Genomic DNA, 18,983 nt, shown 5'->3' with positions numbered 1-18,983 from the left:
TGGTGGTGTGCCACACCAGTGACACTCAGGCTCCCTCAGCAAGCACTCAGGCACTGCACGCTTTGGACAAGATGCTGGTAAAATATATTCATGTAAAACCATTTCTATAAAATCCCCACTCCATACAGACTGGAGCATTCGTGAAGACGGTATCCAAGAGGGACAAAAAAAACCTAGGGACTGAATACCACAAAGGCAATAAAGTCAGATCCAGTATTTAATCATCTTTTCCAATAACTGTTTCATTTTTTTAGAAGTATTTCTGAGAGGTTTCTACATTTCATCACAGTGAAAAGGTAATGATGAAAGATTTTGTCTAGACAAAAGGTAAAATTTGAATTTTAAAATTAAGTTCTACAGAGTGGGAAAAAAAAAAAAACAAATCATCACAATGTTATGTTTGCCTTAAAACTGAAAAAGAAAAAATGAAACAAAACAAAACCCCAAGAGTTAAACCCCCCAAAACAATAAGATTTTATTATTTTGGAAATATGCTCTATCTAAAGCAAGTATTTTAAATATTTAATATTAAACATTAGCAAAGATCACTTTGTGGAGTTGAAAGTAACATCACCAGGGAGTTTTATAAACTGTCTCAATTTCTGGGTAGCTGCTCTTCAGCACTAACAGCACACAGCATATTTGGTACAGTGTATGCAGATTTTCTCCTTTTTTTTTTTTTTTTTCCTTTTTTGGTAGAATATACTTATTTAGTGCCATAGCAGAAGAAGCAGTTAGCTGGCATTTTATGGGGCAATCTCCAAGAACAATCCTGAGACAAGAGCAACTCCACCACAGATCAGACCCTGGAAGGAGATGAAGCTGGGTGTCCCCGCAGACCTGCAGGTGTGTCAGGTTGCCCCACCTGGAACCTTCTCACAGGTTTTTCTTTTCCATGAGCAGCCTTGACACTCATAAATGCTTCTTCTTTTTTATTGCCTCTGCCCTGACAGCCAAGCTCTTGGCACAGATAGTCAGGACCACGATGAGGACTCCAACCAGGAAAGTCACCACGGGCCAGAGGAAGCAGTGCAGGAGAACAGTCTCATCATGGGTGCGCTTCAGCATCACATCATCTGGCCTGTGAAGAGGAGGAACACAAGATGCAGAAAATATAAATCAACATAGTATCATCAATTCATTGTAAGTGGAAGTCATCCAACATGGTAGGAGTAAAGGTGCTTTATTTGCCAAAGTGTTAGAAAATTATTAAGTGGACCATTTCATTCACTGCCATTCATTTGCCTTTTTACCACCAGCACTCATTGCAGATTGTGAGAGTTTTTCACTTGCAGTGTTTACAGATTGACCAGCTAATTTGGATTAAAAAAGGAAAAGACGAGAAAGAAAAAAAAAAGTGTTGGTATTTAACTCTTCCAGGGAATGTGGTCATCACAAACAGCCATGAGAATACAGTATCACACTGTATCCACTGTACTGTGGATTGCAAAACCACTCTGACAAAATCATAATACCAGGCAGCATTTATACATATCTACCTCAAATGTTATCAGGTCCTGTGAAATGATTTAAACAGTAATTAAAGCTTCACTTTTTAGCTTTGAGCACTGATGTGCCCATGGGGCCACATGAGGCTCCTGATGAAGCAAGCCCTGGCTGTGGTTTGGGTCTGGGCAGGGAGCTGGTCCCTGTCCTCAGCACTGGACTGCTGGTGGCTCAGGCTAACCCAGCTGCACTGGCAGGCAGCAGCCTGCACAAAATCTATCCCTGCCCTGGGGAGGCCAAGGCTCCCAACTCATCTCCTTCCCAGCAATGGCTGTTTCAGCAATAAGCTGTGATTTGGGGCTGCAGACAGCAGTACCTCAGTAGACTTCAGTAGGCTCCTACAGGGACAATTTGGCAAGACTCCCACAAAGGTCTGAACCTCCCTGCCTCCACCAGCAGCATCTAATACACAGTCATGGTGGGGTCTGTGAGAGGTTTATGCATTTCCAAGGGGAAACAGAGGGAGGAGGAGAATTGCAGGCAGAAGTATCTCAAGACATTTGGAAATTTAGCTGTGCCACGTGTCTGAAATATCTGCTGTCCATCTGCCTCTTCCAAGTCTGGGATGTTGTTTGGGAAATGTGATGGCAGGTTTTCCTCAGCTCTGGCTCTTTCTGCTCTCCCTTGCAGTTTAATAGCTATTAAATCAGACCCATGATATTTGCACTTTGTTCTTGCTTTCCCATCCACAGCCAAAGACACAGTCTGCTGGAAAACTATCTACAAAGGAGAGAAACAGAACTTTCTCCAATAGAAAAATATCTATAGTCTTGACTCATGTTGGTCCTCACTTATATCAAACACTCCCATCACATGCTGCTTTGTCAATGACTTCCAACACTTCTTGGAGCAACAAACCTCACAGCCTCAAATCCTGGCAACCCAGGGTCATCCAGTGACATCCTGGGAATCAGTGTTCCCATACAGAGTGGCACATGGGAGCAGATACCTGTTCAATGACTGTGCTGTCTCTCCCACAATAGTTTTGTCCTGATCAGAAAGTAGCACTAAGAAAGAATTCTGTCGGGGAAAAAGAAGGAACTCTTTTTCCTTCACTGAGAAAAAATAGAATGGAGATGCTTGCAAATCTACAACCCTTATCAACTCTTAAGGAGCTACTGGAACCAGACTGCCAAGCTACACCTGATGCCAGATTTAATTACACCTGCATTTGCGGGTCTCTCACTCAAAATTACTGCATGGAGAATCCTCTGCACTGTGCCAGCCTGAAGTTCCCAAGTCCAGCACCATGCATCTCTCTTTGTTCCTGTAGTAAGGAGCAGAATAAAACTCTGATAGTGAGCAGCTCAGCTATACAAAATTTGAAATTCAGCAGCATAAAAAGAGATCAAAAGAATCCCAGGTGTATTCAATAGTGGAATGCATGAATTCTGTGCAACCAAAATCCTCAAGATATATAAGCAGGTGCAGGTGGAGACTATAAATTGAATAAAGAGGTATTAACTTGATGGGTGCAAACTCACCAACCTGTGCACCTGAACAGAGAAATCCTTTCACAAGAGGTATAAGCCTGCTCCCTCACAGTTACTGTATCATCCCCTGTGAATAACAGTGTTAATTGGCAAGGAGACCATAAGTATGCAACTCTCAATCTTCACAACTCTGAACTTATAAGCAACATTGAATTTTAAGTATTTTTTAAAGTAGATGTTAGTTCAAAATTCAGGGACAATCAAAACCCTAGAAAATTGGACCAAATTAAAGGAAAAAATGTGATTGGTGGAAGTAAGATATCCTTTTGACTGAATCTTAAAAAAATATTTTGAAAAACATAGGTACCAAAGGAAACAGAGATGGATGTCTAACATGCATTATAGATGTGACTGACTTAGTAATTTAAGAGTTTCCCTTTTGAAAAACAGTCAGACAAAGTCTTTAAGTAAATCCTGAGTTAAGGTTTGGGTTTAGATGGGTATTACTTCTATTTTTAGGTACAGCAAGAGTCCCAGTCTGCTGGTGTGGCCTCACCTTGATTCCTGTGTGCAGTTTTGGGTGCCACAATATAAGAAAGATGTTAAGGTGTTGGAGAGCAGGCAAAGGAGGGACATGAGGATGGCGAAGGGCCTTGAGGGGAAGCCATATGAGTAGTGGCTGAGGTAACTTGGTCTGTTCAGCGTGGAGAAGGGAAGATTGAGTGGAAACCTCACTGCAGTTACTTCCTCACAAGGGGAAGAGGAGGGGCAAGCATCAATCTCTTCTCTGTGGTGCCCAGTGAAGGAAATGGCCTGAAGCTTTGTCAGGGGAGGTTCAGGTTGGATATTTGAATAAAGTTCTTCATCCAGAGGTGGCTGGGCACTGGAATAGGCTCCCCAGGACAGTGGTCACAGCACCAAGACTGAGTTCAAGAAGCATTTGGACAGTGCTCTTGGGCACCTGGAGTGACTCTTGGGAATGATGCTGTGAGGGCCATTAGCTGGATTCAATGATCCTTGTGGGTGTCTTCCAATTCAGAGTATCCCGTGATTCTGTGGCATTTGAAACACAGTAATTTAACTGCTTTGGGTTTGCTTGGCAAAGCCAGCAGTTTTGACTTTTCATGCTACTTTTTCAAAGGTGAACCTGCCTTCTCCCACAGTCTGAGGGCTTGTTGTTTTATTTGGAAGCAGAAGAGAAAAGGTGCTCTGTCCACAGGGGAAGACTTCTCATCCAGGTAAAGACCTGTCTTTGCTGGAAAGCCTAAGAGCATCACTCCCCTGCTGCTGAGGTGGTGATGATGAACTCTAAGGAGGTACATCCTGCCTATAAACATGTTTCTTTTCCCTGTGAAAATCATCAGATATATTTAAATTTGTTGCCTTGTTCGTGTAAGTTCAGTGTCTTTAATAAACCTGTCTTTGCTCTGTGACTTTATATAGTACTTCAGTTCAAAAATGTTGGCAGAGGGGCTGTGCATATTCTCCCTAAGCTTGATTATTGGCAGTCTCTTCTTCCTAGCAATGCTGCCATTCAGGTTTCCAGTAAATGCAAAGCCTCTTGAGGGAATGCACCCAAAATTCTAGCACCAGTTATCCATGCACAAAACAGTGGCAGAGGTACTGGGAGAAAACGGGGGAAATACCTGAGGGCTGCAAGCCATGCTCAGGCATTCAGACCTGGTTCTTGCTGTGAACAGTGATGGCCACTGTGCAGCACCACCACTGCCCAGCAGCAGTCCCAGGGTGAAACTACAAACAAACTGTAAAAAAAAAATCCCTGAAGAAGCCTTTGCCTTAACCCTGAAAACACAGTTTTCCCTTTCACTGAACAGACAAGGAGGAAAGAATTTTGGTTTTACTGCTAAAAAGTGAGACCAGGGCTTGATTTTAGCAGGACTTTGAGCTCAGGGCTAGACCCTTGTAGAGCTTTGAGCAGGGCTAATTGGATTAGTTGCATTATAAAACACATCCCTGTTAGGTTCTGCCAGGTAGTTCAAACAGACACCAGATAAAACAGGCCTCCATCAGAGCCTTCAGAGAAATTACTGAACATCATGGGGAGAATTTCAGTGCAGAGGTTACCAAAAAAGTCATATAGGACCAAAAGGTTACAGGCACATAAACATTTCAGGCATCCCTTAAGAACCCCAATGTGAACCTTATGTTGCACAACAATAGCTGACACAGGTGGAGGCACAGGGTAGGGAAACCTTACAAATATTTTATATTCAAACAATCTGGATTTAAAGATGTTTGCAATACAGTGATTTTTCTCCCCACAGATATTCACATCCCTTCACTCTGACAAGCAGTCATTTTTTCCCTTATTGTTGCAAGATACAGAGATCCTCAGCTGGATGGCTGCATGCAGAGGCAGCAGTGTCTTACTGACTGTGAAGTCCTTTCCCCATCAGGCCCAAGCTCCACAGGTGGAGGGAGTTAATTTAGAAAACTGTGAAGCAACAGAGAAAACCAAGATTTATGTTCCAACATTTTATGGATGAGCAATCCTACTACCTGAGCACCCTTGGCTTACACACATAATTATTCTGAGATAAGTGGGAACCCTGCCAGGCACCCCAACAACATACAGGTTGTCAGTAATCACTTGACAGGGTTTGCTCTTCAAATCTCTGATGAATTTGCATACAGTATCCTGCAGCAAAAACGGAGGAGTGTAAAGCATGCCTGGCTCATCCGCTGTGCCATAGCAAAGGAAACACAGAGCATTCCTGTGTGTGGGACAAACTCAGAGTTAACAAGCAGTAAAGTAACACCACATAAATCAGCCACTAATTAGAAATTATTTGACACAGATTGCTCTGTCTCTGCATGAACATGAGACAGTGAGGTCCAAGCTCATGGCAATATTAGTTTCTCTCTCTTTGTTCTTGTTGTGGATGTCAATGAGAGCTGGAACACGAAGTAATAAAATGACAGGATTTCACCCCTCCTACCTGTTCCTGCAGGCCTCCCACTCTAAGGTGTGCAGCTGTGGCCCTTGTTTGCATGAGGTCATGATTGCAGACCCCTGGGACACTCAGTGTGAGATCCAGAACACCAAAGCCCTAGAGTTCTGTGCCTTCTCAAACCTTTGGCACCAGCCTGAGATCTTCACCTGAATTTGTCCTTTACTTTAGAGTCTGGAGCACTGAAGGTTGGTTTCTGCTGTGCTGTGCTTCCTTCAGACTGGGGTATCATTGTGTCAACAGACAGGCACCTTCACCAGAGGTCCAGAAAAGCGACTTCCCCATGCAGCTTCAGCCCCTCGTCCCAAAGCCTGTCAGATGTGAGTGGGATGCTAAAGTTAAAAGTGCCTACAGTGGCAAAGCAAAACCTCACTCTTCAGTAAAGCACTGAGCTCCAAGATAAGCTGCACTTTGATTCCCTAAGATAAATGTCAGACAGCTAATTTTGCTGGGCAGTTTGATTTACAGTAACTAAGAACGGTTAAAATTGCCAAGTCTGCTTCTTAACCCTTTTGTATAACTTTCAACAGTAAGAATGGCACCCCTTGTTTTCATCTTTTCGAAGAAACCTGTTGAAACCACCAAACTGAAAGGGAGATGTTACCCAACAGTACACTCTGCATGCAGCAACAGTTCTAACAATGAAGTAACTTTGATGAAGAGGAGATGATGTTCACTCATTGCCTGTATATTCACCTAGAATTTTATTCTGCTATTTCCAAAGAGGGAGTATTAATATCACAAATACTACACTCTCTAAGGAACTATTTACTATATGCTTTACACAGACTGACAGAGGACAACTAGGTTATCCACACAGTGAAAAAAATACTGTCAGAAAATATGCACACTTCTATTTTAAAGGGAACCGATTTCTCCCTCAGCTTTTTATGGTTTCTTTTTACTGCTTTGCAGGCTGCTTAGTCATCATTGCTCCAAAAGTATACCCAAGCAAGCACATTCCTAGTCAGCAGAACTTATCTCCCAAGGCTCATTGCTCTCTCCAGAAGAAAATAGATGGTGTACACATTTTGGCTTAGACTATCTTCTAGTATCTCTGGCAGCAAGCCTCTCTCATACTGTGTATGAATTGTATGATCAGCAAAAGGCAGTGTTTCAAGGCAGCCGTTATGCTGGCAAGAACTTTTAGCAGTACAGGATTCAGCACCTCCAGGGAGAAAAGCCCTTCCTGGGTGCTGCACAATTCTTCAGTGCCAGCTTACACAAACGTCAGACACTAGGCAGCATGCAGCCTCAGAAAAGCTTTGTCTTTGCTTCACCAAAATCTAATGTGAGAATCAGTTCACATACTCTGGACACCTACCACCCTACACTCCTTCACAGGAGAGAAATAAACATCTCTGGGCATGTGACCTGTATCAGGCATTTATTCTGGGGTAAGATATACAGCTCCTGTTTTTCCCTGCTGACTGAAACAGTTAACTCATCCTTTAGTTAAATCATCCTTTCCACACCAGTTTAGATGTATTCTAACCATGACTTCTGCAGACAATTCCATGTTTCTGACTCTCCTGCTCACTTGGGCAGTGGGTGCTGCAGGTCCCAGTCCTCAGGAGTACAAGGAACTCTCAACACCTGCCTGCCCAGAAAAAACATAACTTGGCTCCTGGTTATCAGATCCAGACATTGGCACCCTGTGGACCAGAGGACTCCCAAGAAGGTCCCTGACACTCTGATGTCATCAGAGTGCTGTAAGTTTTAACCTCTGCATGCTGTAAGCAATGTTTCTTTCCCCTCTAAAGGAAAAAAAAAAGGTTGCTACAAAGTTTTGGTGGTGTCCCTCTGCAAAGAGTTAATCAGGGACAACAAACTCATCCTGGACATGCTGTCCAGGTCTACAGTCTCTCCTGTTATCTAGGACAAACATGAATCCCCCAAGGCATTCAGCAGGACACCCACAGGAGAGTCAGGCATTTCTCTGCCTGCCATCCATTTTCCTCCTGATTGTCTTTCTGAACTTAAATATCTGGTGCCAACACTCCCACTGAGTCCTGAATGGCACCTGCAAGTCATGAGCTCATGTATTATCATCTCTTTAACTTCCAAGTGTTTGTGGGATAGGACTAACCTCCTCCTGCAGCCACGTTACCTTCTATTTCCTGGCTTATCACCATCAGAAAGAGACAGGAAAAGGGACTCCCTCCCTTTCTGTTTACTGAAGGAAGGAAACCACACGTCACTCTCATACACATGGAAGTCACATCAACACTGGCAGTAAAAGTAAGAACTGAAACAGAAGGGGTTACAACTTTAGAAGGGATTTAGGTTACAACTTTCTACTGTGCAAGCATGTATGAAACCTGGCAGACCTGTTGCTGTTTATTACACATATTTGATCCATTAATCCTCTATGAACACAATTACTGAGTTAGTTCATAGTATTTACTGATCTCCCCTTTTCTTCCATGAGCACAGTAGGGTTTCTTTTCTGCGGAGGAAAGGAATGTTAATATCCACACCAGAAATCTGTCATTTGAGTGTTACAAGCCAAGATGCTGTTTGCTATCAAAAACTACATGTTTTAAGGAAAACTTTTCCCAGAGTTTTGTATTCTTACTTCAAGAGGTAAAAATATTCCTTTCCTTTCTGTATAACTTTTCATCAACAGAGCTGTCTTGCAAAGTTCTGCACTGAGCTTGGTGTGATAAACCACATTGCTCTGGAAGGGGGTCTCTGTGTGTGTATATACATATGCATGTATTTATATATATTTTCAAACAGAACCAAGGGACAGCTGTTAAGCAGATGCATAAACACTCCTGCCTAGCCAAATAGAGATTACTCACCTCAAGTGCTGGTTAAAATAGCATGTAAATGGTTGAGAACCCACTTTCTCTTTCCAGTATTTCTGCTTGTACGTGACGTTCTCGGAGTTCTCCTGATCGTCTCTTGCACAGGGAGGGATGTATGAACACTGCCAAGACACATTGCAAAACAGAGTTACTGCTGTGCTCAGGAACACAGGGCATCACTTCTCCATGATTTCCTCATGATACAAGTGTGACTGAAATAGACAGAGAATAATAAATAAAAGCTCCAAAGAAAAAGAAAATAAATATTAGCTGCACTTCACTTCAACTGCTAATTATACTGTGCAGGTACTGGAAAAGAATATAGTAGCATTCAGAAAGAAAATAAAGGCTTTGTCATGTTTGTTCCACTCTTAAACCAAACCACCTCATAATATCTTGGGGTTTGGCATGATGAATGTGAAAATGATAATTTCATTTTGATGTATTCCTAGCCAGCTGCATGGATTGGATTTGAATAACTTCCTGTTTTCAGTGAGGCACGTAATCACAAGGTTTGTTAAATATCATGCTAATAAATAATCCAGAGTCCAGCAAGCTTTCCCAGATGATGGGATATCTGGCTGATGTCCACTGATAAAAGAAGGTATTCTTCCACTGTTAGAACACAAGGAAAGAAGAAAAAAGTTCACAGCTCTGCTTCAGTAGAAAGGTTCAGCATCTGCTTCTTCTGTACAGAAGTCAAGGAGAGTTGAACATACAGCTGAGCTATCTGCAGATCTCACCCTCAAACATCTGCTTCCAAGCCCAGAAATCAAGGGAAATTCCTCCCCCAGCTTGGTGCCCTTGGGACTGGGCTTTCAGAGGCTCCCCTTCAGGTCACACATACACACACACATACCTTGCTTCCAAGTCTTTAACACACCACCCTGAAGTCCTAGCCACAGGCAGTTGAACAACAGAAAACAAACAGTGCACTGACTCAAGTGTCAGCACTATCAGAGCACAGTGTCCAAGCACAATCCCTCTCATTTTTACCAGACACCCATATGGAAATCATGACAGGAGGTGTTGAACTACACTGAGTAACACAGCTTAACTGATCCTCCCATAACACAGAGACTTTTCACCCCGCACGATGTATGGACACCAAGGCTCTGGGTGAACACATTGAATTTTAATTCCCTTAAAATTAGGAGCTGCAAACAGAAAAAAGTGTGACTTGGAAGGTAGCTAAAAACCTCCTACTTAGGAAGGATGAGGAAGCAGGAGGTAAAGAGTGTAGGAAGCCCCTAAAGGGGGGACCACACATGATCACAACATTAATTTCTCCACAGTATCCTGAAGGCAGTAACAGCAAAGAGAGTGATACCCTCTCTAACATGATAATAAAGATCACCATGACCCACTGTGCCTAGTGAGTGCTTTCTCTCCTGCTGAGGTTTCACAGGGACCTACCTTCCCCCAGCTGCACACTATACCTAAGATGTACAGACCTACAAGTCCATGCTCACCACAAAACAGCTTGAGGATTTGCCATTCCAAGGGCAAAGGAAAAATCTTAGCATTTTATTCCCCTGATTATGTAAAATCTGACCACTTTGGTCAACACCTGCAATTGCTGCCAGTGTCTTGCATGCTTCAGGATGAAACAATCTGCAAGGTCTTCCTTGCTGCTTCCAAACAGAAACCTACCTTTTCCACATGCAAGGATTCCCATTTTCACATGGACTTCTGTCTGGTGTTGCCACGGCACAGAGGTCCCTTTAGTTCCCTGTTCACAGGACCCTGAACAAGGATTGTCCCACTGCTGATGAAGGACAGAAATGAGCAGCAACACCACTCTACTTCAGAAACCAGAATGCAGGATTTACCACATACTGTTACTGCCATCTTAGATAATATTCCTTGGTCAGCAGAATTTTTGGTTTGCTTATCCATTTTGGAAGCATCAAACACCCCCCTTTTTCCCCAGTGCATAAACACATCTGTGCAGCAGCTGGGCAGAGTCAGCAAATTTTGCACAAAGACACCTGAGAGCACTGCTGGCTCTGCTCTGACCCCCTGACAGCACCAACATGCTGCATATCCCAGCTGGTCCCCTCCTCCCTGCTTGGTCCAGCATTTCCAATATCCTCCACTCTAATGTCTTCTTTTATGGACCATTTCCTGCTTTGGAAATGGCACCACATCCCACGAGTTGAGCACTCACTGCCTACATCTGACTGTAATCACCACTCGGCTCTTCCCAAGCCCCCAGCTTTTTTTGTAGGTACCCCCCAGGTTTAGGGGCTCTAGAAAGAGTTCCCAAACCAGCCACTATTTAACCAGCACACAAAATGCAGAACTAGACAAAACAGCTAAGCACCATTAAGCATTATCGTGCCTAAACTCACCCAGCTATCTCAAAACTCCTATTCCTGTCTTAATAGCTCCACTACACATATTTCCTCTATCCTCTGAAATGTTTCTTCCTTGTGGCTGAGCCTACTGCTGTCCTCTGCTGTGAAAGTACAACTGTCCCACCAGTCCTGGTTAAACTTTCTCTGGATCCTTCAGAGACCTTCCACCTCCAAAAAATATTACTTGAATCCTTCACGAAGTTCATAACCTGGTGAACTGTTGGTTAGTCCATCCTGAGTTTCAGGCTTAGAAACAACCAAAGAGGTCTCTTTTCCCAAGAGATGTCCGTCTGAACAGGCAAGTATCAAGTTTTAACAGTCTCCCAGGACATTTCATCACAGAGTACTTCACATTTTTTCCCATCAGTCCCCATGCTTTTAGCTCAATATAAAGATATTAAAAAACTGAGTTTTTCAGGGCATGGATTTTTCTTGGTTTGGAAGATGTAAAGTGGCCCACAGACAGTTTCTCCAGGAAACACTTCTGTATTTTCCTGTGCCAAAGCAAGACAGCATATGGCAGTATTGCCAGTACCTGCAGGAGGGACACCGAGAAGTTGGGCCCAGCAGTGAATGCTTCCCATAAGTCAAACTTCACACCATTCTCTGCACAAGTAATCCCAGCTGACAGAAGGCATGCTGGATACATTTCTACCTTTTTATCTTCATGTGGGAAACACAAAAGAGGCACCTGGGGTCTTGCCATAAATTGATGTGGCTTCGCTGCTTCAGCCTGCTGAGGATTAACAGTCTTGAAGAGAGGAGTGGTCCCTGTCCAAATATGAATCCTAGGGCACCCCTGAAACACCAGCTCAGTGTGACAAAGGTCTTAAACCACAGAGAACACCCAAGGTGCAATCCCAGTGTGAACATACCAGCTGCTGCACAAACACTGGAGCTTGTTTGCCTCCCCAGGATGCCAGCACAGTCCCCACCAACCCAAGGTGCTTTTTGTCCCTTTCCAATCCACATAGCAGGTGGATCTCTCTTTACTCAGCCTCCCAAGCACACTCCTAGGGCACTTTGCTTGATCAGGTCTATCACCCTCCAAAGCACATCCATCAGGCAGACAAAAGGGAATAATATCCTCACAAATTTTGCTGCTGTGAGTTGGTGGTTGAATGTGAAATAACTTCCACTTTGGCAATAGGCAGTCTCTGAAACATTAATTCTGTAGTCCTCCCTTACAAGACATGGCATGAAATACTGGTGTCAAAACATAAACATGCCAATGGAAAGCAAGCTGGGACACCAGTAAAAATGCCAGTGAACAGCTAATACATCTTTATACCATGGTTCTGTAGGATTTGTATCTGTGTTTGGTGCTGGATGCTCCCACTTCAGTGCCCCTGCAGATGTCTGGGAAGATTCCTGGTCCTACTGAACACTTCATGAGGGCAAATATTTTTCCATATCACAGAGAAAGAACAGATGCATGAACTCTTTTCTATGGTTTAAGTTCCAGGTTGCACACAGATCAGTTCCTGCCTAATTCCATTTCTAATAAAAAGAAAGAAAGACTTTGTAGACTACAAGACAGGTCCAAGAAAGTTTCAAATGCAAAGAGACATCCCAGCCCAAAGCAGAAACAAGTCAGCACAATAGAAGACAAACCAAAGTAGCTCAGGAGCAAGACTTCAAACTCAGTGTCCAAGTGACATATGGAGGACCATTCTCCTGGCTTCTGGTGATCTATGGGACACAGCATGTACCATTTGTTTGGTGTGGCAAAGCCCCACAGCACATGCTGGAGCAGAGATCTGCCTGCAGCCCATGGTGGACCCCACACTACAGCAAAGGGATGCCCAAAGGAGGCTGTTACTCTGAGGGGAGCCCACATTGGAGCAGGGTCCTGGCAGGATTTGTGACCCTGTGGGGGACCCATGCTGGAGCTCTTCATAAAGAACTACAGCCTGCGGGAAGGACTCACATTGGAGGAGGTAATGGAGGACTGTCTCCTGTGGGAGAGACCCCACACTGGAGCAGGGAAAGAGAATGAAGAGGAAGGAGTGCAGATGTGTGATGAACTGACCACAGCCCACATTTCCTGTCCCTCTGTACTAGTGGGAAGGAAGAGGTAAAGAAAATCAGGAGTGAAGTTAAGCTCAGGAAGAACAGACGGGTAGGGGAAAGGCATTTTTAGATTTGATTTTACTTATGCAGTACGCTTCTCTGATTTAATTGGCAATAAAACAGATTAATTTCCCTGAGTCCATGTTTTGCCATGACAATAAAGGATGAGTGATCTCTCCCTCTCCTTATCTCAACCCACAAGCCTTTTGTTATATTTTCTCTCCCATGTCCACCTGAGGAGTGATACAGCAGCTTGGATGGGGACCTGAAGTCCAGCCAGGGTTAAACCACCACACTGAGAAATATATGAGCTTCTCCTATCTTTGTGTGTGCCTCCATTCACTACGGGGATACCTTCATGACATGGAAGGGAGGAAGACCTGCCACAGCCATCCCACTGGGGCAGGACATGAGCAGGTGGACTCACTCCATTAGTGCAAAAAAACCTGTCCCCTCCCAGCTGAGTGTCCTGAGGGAACTGGAGCTGAGCACTGTGTCTGGTTTCACCTGCATCTGTCAGTGCAGATGATCATCAGCAGCACAATCCATCCAGAGTGATCAAACCCATGAGCCCTCACAGAGGCTCGAGGCAGGGAATGGTGCCCCAGGTGAGAAAAGCGGGTGAGAGGGGTTTATCCATGACCCCTGGGCCTGCTTCCAGAGGAATTTCTAGGCAGCATCTGCATAATTTGCCTGTTGCAGGTACCAGCCCAAACACAAATCTGAATGCTTCATCAGAGGCACCAGACTCTCACAGTTATTGTGAGGTTACATTTTTTTATGAAACCTCCTCTGCCACAGGTCGTATTTAAAAGAGTTCAAAAATTAAGCCAAATTCTATTTACAAGTGCACAGAAGAGATGACTGCACATCATCCTGTCAGGTGGAGCCATTACACAGAGAAGTGTGACAGGAGCACGGGCAGGTGTGGAGTGCAGACAAGGGGCAGCAGCTGGTTTGCTCCCTTGCCTGGGGACAAGGATGGGGAGAACCTGCTGCACAGCTGCTAACATCTCTCTCACCAGTCACTCCCCCAAAACTTTCTTTGCCAAAACAGGGGGTAACTTCTTCCAAGCCTGCACTTAACTACAGATAGAAAGGGATACGTCCAAAAAGCCAGAGAGCAAACCTTTGTATCAGCTGACAAAGCCCCTGTCGTTTTCCCCAGGCAGAGCTATGGCCTGGTCCCTGCGCTGGCTGTGTGCACCACTGATGTACCCGATGGCTGGAGAGTGATAGAGACAAATTGACTTTGGAACTAATCCTGCTTAACCCTTATCTCAGAGATAGTTATTGCTATCAGAGCAGCTGAAGAAAGGCTACTGTCACTCCAATAAATTTCTTCCTTTGAGACAGCAATCAAAAAAAAAAAAAAAAACAATGAAATCCACAGATCACTCAGACTGAACACAAATGTAATCGTGTTCGGTGCTTTATATATACATTCCTGGATTAACTCTGACCCAGCTATATAATCTTTTAAGAGCTAAAATGAATCCTGGTCTGTACAATGATGTGATTATCTTAGAAAATAAGAGAAGAAAAAAAAATTTCTTTTTCCTGCATCTAGAAGAAGGGTTTTCCTCACTAGAACAGACAGATTCATATCTGTGATATGTTTATTTGGCAGCCCACTCTACTACAGAAACTAGAAGATTTTTAATCAAAATCAGTCACTGGGGATTTTTGGGGGCAGCGAAGTTTCCAAATGATTTAGTACTGTTGTGTGTTGTAAGGAACCTGAACTAAGCCTTTTCCACACTACTGATTTACAGGGAAAAAATGCTACCCTACAAAGAGAAGCAGCTAAGCAGAAAGTAAAAGTCTGAAACCATTCAAAACAAAATCAGTCTTTTTTACTAATTCCAGCTAGTTGGAACTGATTAACACGTTGTATGTAAGCCTAAGCGCATGAGCACAAGGAAGCATAATGCAAAAATGTGATGGGAACAGGAAGGGTTAAACAGGTCTCTAAGCGTTTGTTCATAAATACGTATGGGATCCTGAGCATTAAATCCAGCAGATTCCTATTCTATAGCTCTAACTAATGAATTCATCATAAAACCCTGAAAGCTTTTAAAGATAATGAGACTTTAAATCTAAAATTAAAGGAGAGTATAACTGTTTGGCTTCACAGATATTGAACTAGGGGAAAAAAAGGGGAAAACCAAAGCAATACAGACTTCAGTCCCTTACAAAGGTATGTTTTCCTGATGAGATCTAACCAACTTTTCTTCTTCTTTTGTATTTGTTTTGCATAAGCTTCTCAAAGTAGGGAAAATAACTAGAGCACATTTTTTTCTACACAGTTTTCTACTGAGACAAATTCAATTACTACCAAAGAATATAGTTACATCAAAAAAATACATCCTTTCTGCTTGGTCACATCTGGTAAATCAGATTGAATTCTCAGCAATCAGTATTCCAGGGTAAACAGCCCACACCTAAAGATGCAAGGTGGAATGTAAAAATTGTATGTGTAAAAGCAGGAAAGTACCACACACTGCCAACAGCCCTGTTTTCTTATTAAGAATTAACATAAAATTAATTGTTAAACAAAAAATAGTTTCCTGAGTGACATTTACAGGCATTACTTCTGAAGCTCAGAGTGCCTCCCTGCAATTGCAATTCAGCCCCTGGGCAGGTACAATCCTTCTCTTCCCACCACACTTCCAGAAAGGTAGAAAAAAATAGGGTCAAGAAGTAAAACCAGAACAAAATTGAACACTTGGACTACTCAGAAAGGTATCGTGGTCATGGTCGAGTCTGAAAGCTACTGCTGAGCCTGAGGATGCTGTCAGTGCTGCTGAGCTCAGGCACTCATGTGACAATCAGCACTCACCTCCCACCTTCCATCTCCCAGCTCCCATCCTTGCTGGAGATGGCCACAACAGAGCCAAAGGGCCATGCTCGGGGAGAGCCACGCTGCACCCTCTGCAGAGCCACGTCATCTTCACCCCACCTCAAAAGGGTGACTTTTCTCCTGTATTTTACCAGCTCCTCCCTGCCCACCTGAAAATGGAGAAATGTTTAGAGAAGTCCTGCAGTTTGGACAGCTAGGGCACTCCTGGCACACCTCTGCCACCACAGCCCTCTTCACAGGGAAACTGGCAGCAGCACTCCCAGGATAAGATTTGCAAAGCTCCCTCACAGGCAAACATTTCATCTGCTTTGCAATCAGCCTCCATCCAGCACTGCAGCTTCAATCACTCATCACTTCTGAGTGATGCCAACAATTTAATCTAAATCCTGTCAGATTTACCACCCTGCTACTTACTCTGCCGATTTTTACTCCAACCACCCTTCCAAGGTGAAAAAAGTAACCCGCAAACCCTGAGTGTGAAACTTAACCTTCCTTCCAAGGAATGGAGCACACCAGAGCAAGTATGACTGAGGAGACGTGAGGCTGCACGTCCCAACTGGATACCCAAGCATGCTTCGAGCCCCTGCAAACAGACCCCTGCATCGTGCTTAGCACTATGTTACATCCACATCTCGATCAAAGAGCTGAAATTTCCTTCTCCGGTACACTCCCAATTTCAAGTTCTTTCAGGAGTCGGAGGATTCCGACACATTTTTTTTTTTCCTTTTTCAAACTGCTTAGTAAGATCTCCTCTGCTCAGGTGCGTGCTGTCGAGGCCATCTTTACCCAGCATAAAAAGAAAAAGGAGAAGGGAGAATAACTGCCTTTAAGGAAAGAGAAAGCACAAGTCACGCATTGCTTCAGACTTCCCCAGTTTGCTGGAAGACGCAACTTTCCCGAATTCTTCACTTGGTCATTTTTCCGTGTGGGTGATGGAGGAGTTTAAGAATCAAAACAGCACGCAGGAAACTTCTGTTTTGGTGCAGCCCCTTCCCCAGCGCCCCGCCAGTAAAGCGGCTCCACTAACATTTCTCCGTGCGCTTTGGGGAGCGGCACTGAGAAATCCCCCACCCTCCGGGACGGGCAACGCCGCGGCGCCCGCGCAGACAGCCCTCCCTGCCCGCAGCAAGAGCTTCTCCTCATCTCCCCATCGGCGTCCCGGGGCTCCGGCGGCCGAGCCGGGGAGCGGCAGCGAAGCCTCCCCTGCTCTCCCTGCCTCCCCTGCTCCCCCTGCGCTGCCGCCCGCGGGCTGCGCTCCGGGCGCGGGCGGGACGGACTGGGAATGGGGCTGGCCGCGAAGTGTGTCAGTGTGCATGTATCATACCAGGTATAGTATATAGTACAGCGGAATACATTATGCAGTATATTATACATTATACACAGTACGTTGTACTATGCTATACAGATTCACAAAATACCCCGAATTGGAAGGCACCCACTGGGATCATCAAGACCAACTCCTGGCCCTGCACAGGACAGCCCCGAGAGTCACACCGTGTGTTTGAGAGGGAACTCTTCTTGAACTCTGTCAGCTTTGGGGCTGTGACCACTTCCCTGGGGAGCCTGTTTCAGTGCCCAACCCTCTGAGTGAAGAACCTTTTCCTAGTATCGAGCATAAACCAACCCCGAGATGCTATATATATATATATATATATATATATACACATATACACACACATATATATGTAAAATATATATATAAATAAAACCATATGTTTATATATGTTAACATAAACATACAAATATAGATGTAGAGTGCATAGCATGTTTATAGATTTACACTATAGACATATACTATACTTTATGCTGAGCAACAAGCGGAGCGGCATTTCGGACGGATGCTCCCCCACTTCCCTTACCACCCCCTACCTCCCCAAAGAGAAAACCCCGCACCGAACAGAGGAGCGCCAGGAGCGGTGAAAGGCCACCGACCGCCGCGGCGGGACCACCGCCCCGCATTTAGGGAGAGGAGCTTGTCCGAGGGTCTCACCTTGGGGTTGGTGCGCAGCTGCCGCTCGTCCTCGTGGAGCAGGGCGGGTGCGGAGGAGCGGGAGGTGCGGACCAGCACCTGGAGGCAGGGGTAGCGGGCGGTGCCGCGGCAGGCGGCCCCGCAGGAGAAGGTGCAGGCGAAGCGCTCCCCCAGCTGCCGCACCGCCAGCACCGTGCAGTTGGCCGAGCCGCCGCCGCCCCGCTCCTGCAGCGCCGGGCGAAGCCAGCAACAGCCCAAGCCCAAGAGGGAAAGCAAGCCGGCGGCGATGAGGAGGAAACCCAGCCGCATGCTCTTGTCCTCCGCCTCCGTGTACTCGTAAGCCGCCCGGCTCCTCGCCATCGCCCGGCTGCCGCTGGCATCCGCCGCCGGGCATCAGCCACTGCCATCGGCTAAAGCTCCCGCCGCTCCCCGCCTCCCTCCCCGCCTCCTCCGAGGCTGACTGCGCGTGTAACCAGCACGGGGAAAAAAATAATAATAATAAAAAAGATAAATAAATAAAATAAAATGCAAATGTAATCCCGTCTGACCTAATTCAGGGCCCTCCGGGGGTGGAAAGGGACAGCTTGCAACGGGATTATCTGACCCTGGAGATTTGCTGTGTGGAGGGCTAGTCCAGATTAATAGTGGGTACCATCATGCAATGTACAATATCTAGAAGAGGGTGGGTGGGTGAGTGGGGTCCTTTCGGTGCATTGTGGCCTCCCTCAAAGGCAACATCTCGCCACTGGCTTGGTTAAGTCCTGTCCTCTTTAGTACTCCCCTGGCACCAAAGTCTATAAGATCTCTATGCATAGAGGAGGAAACTGAACTGAAATTAAAGAAATTAAATATCTGCAAGTGAGAAGGCAGCTTCTATTTTCATCTTACTGAGAAGGGACATAACGGGAAAAGGCCAAATGTTAACCTTTGTGGGGTGCAGGGTAAAGTGTTCTGGCCAGCCCCAAAATCAGCATCTGCACAGCAGGGACAGAGA

At 45.0% G+C, this 18,983-nt stretch overlaps 1 protein-coding gene across 1 annotated transcript; it reads right to left on the bottom strand.

The window, feature by feature from the left end:
* Nucleotides 1–912: 912 nt before the first annotated feature.
* KCNMB4 (potassium calcium-activated channel subfamily M regulatory beta subunit 4) lies at nt 913–18,653 on the bottom strand. Its single transcript, XM_062491195.1, has 3 exons — nt 18,011–18,653; nt 8,719–8,846; nt 913–1,081 (listed from the first exon to the last, which is right to left on the bottom strand). The coding sequence occupies exons 1-3, from the start codon at nt 18,347–18,349 to the stop codon at nt 913–915; spliced, it is 636 nt and encodes a 211-aa protein (XP_062347179.1). The 5' UTR covers nt 18,350–18,653.
* Between the last annotated feature and the right edge of the window lie 330 nt (nt 18,654–18,983).

The sequence above is a fragment of the Cinclus cinclus genome, chromosome 4 (genome assembly GCF_963662255.1).
Source record: "Cinclus cinclus chromosome 4, bCinCin1.1, whole genome shotgun sequence".
NCBI lineage: Eukaryota > Metazoa > Chordata > Aves > Passeriformes > Cinclidae > Cinclus > Cinclus cinclus.
This window is presented reverse-complemented; position numbering and strand designations above follow the sequence as displayed.

Excerpts from the sequence above, each read along its gene's own strand:
- KCNMB4 (XM_062491195.1), bottom strand. The coding sequence starts at position 18,349 with ATGGCGAGGAGCCGGGCGGCTTACGAGTACACGGAGGCGGAGGACAAG. Across the intron at positions 8,847-18,010 it reads AGCTGCGCACCAACCCCAAG|TGTTCATACATCCCTCCCTG; the intron begins GTGAGACCCTCG and ends GTGTCTTGGCAG. Across the intron at positions 1,082-8,718 it reads TATTTTAACCAGCACTTGAG|GCCAGATGATGTGATGCTGA; the intron begins GTGAGTAATCTC and ends TCCTCTTCACAG.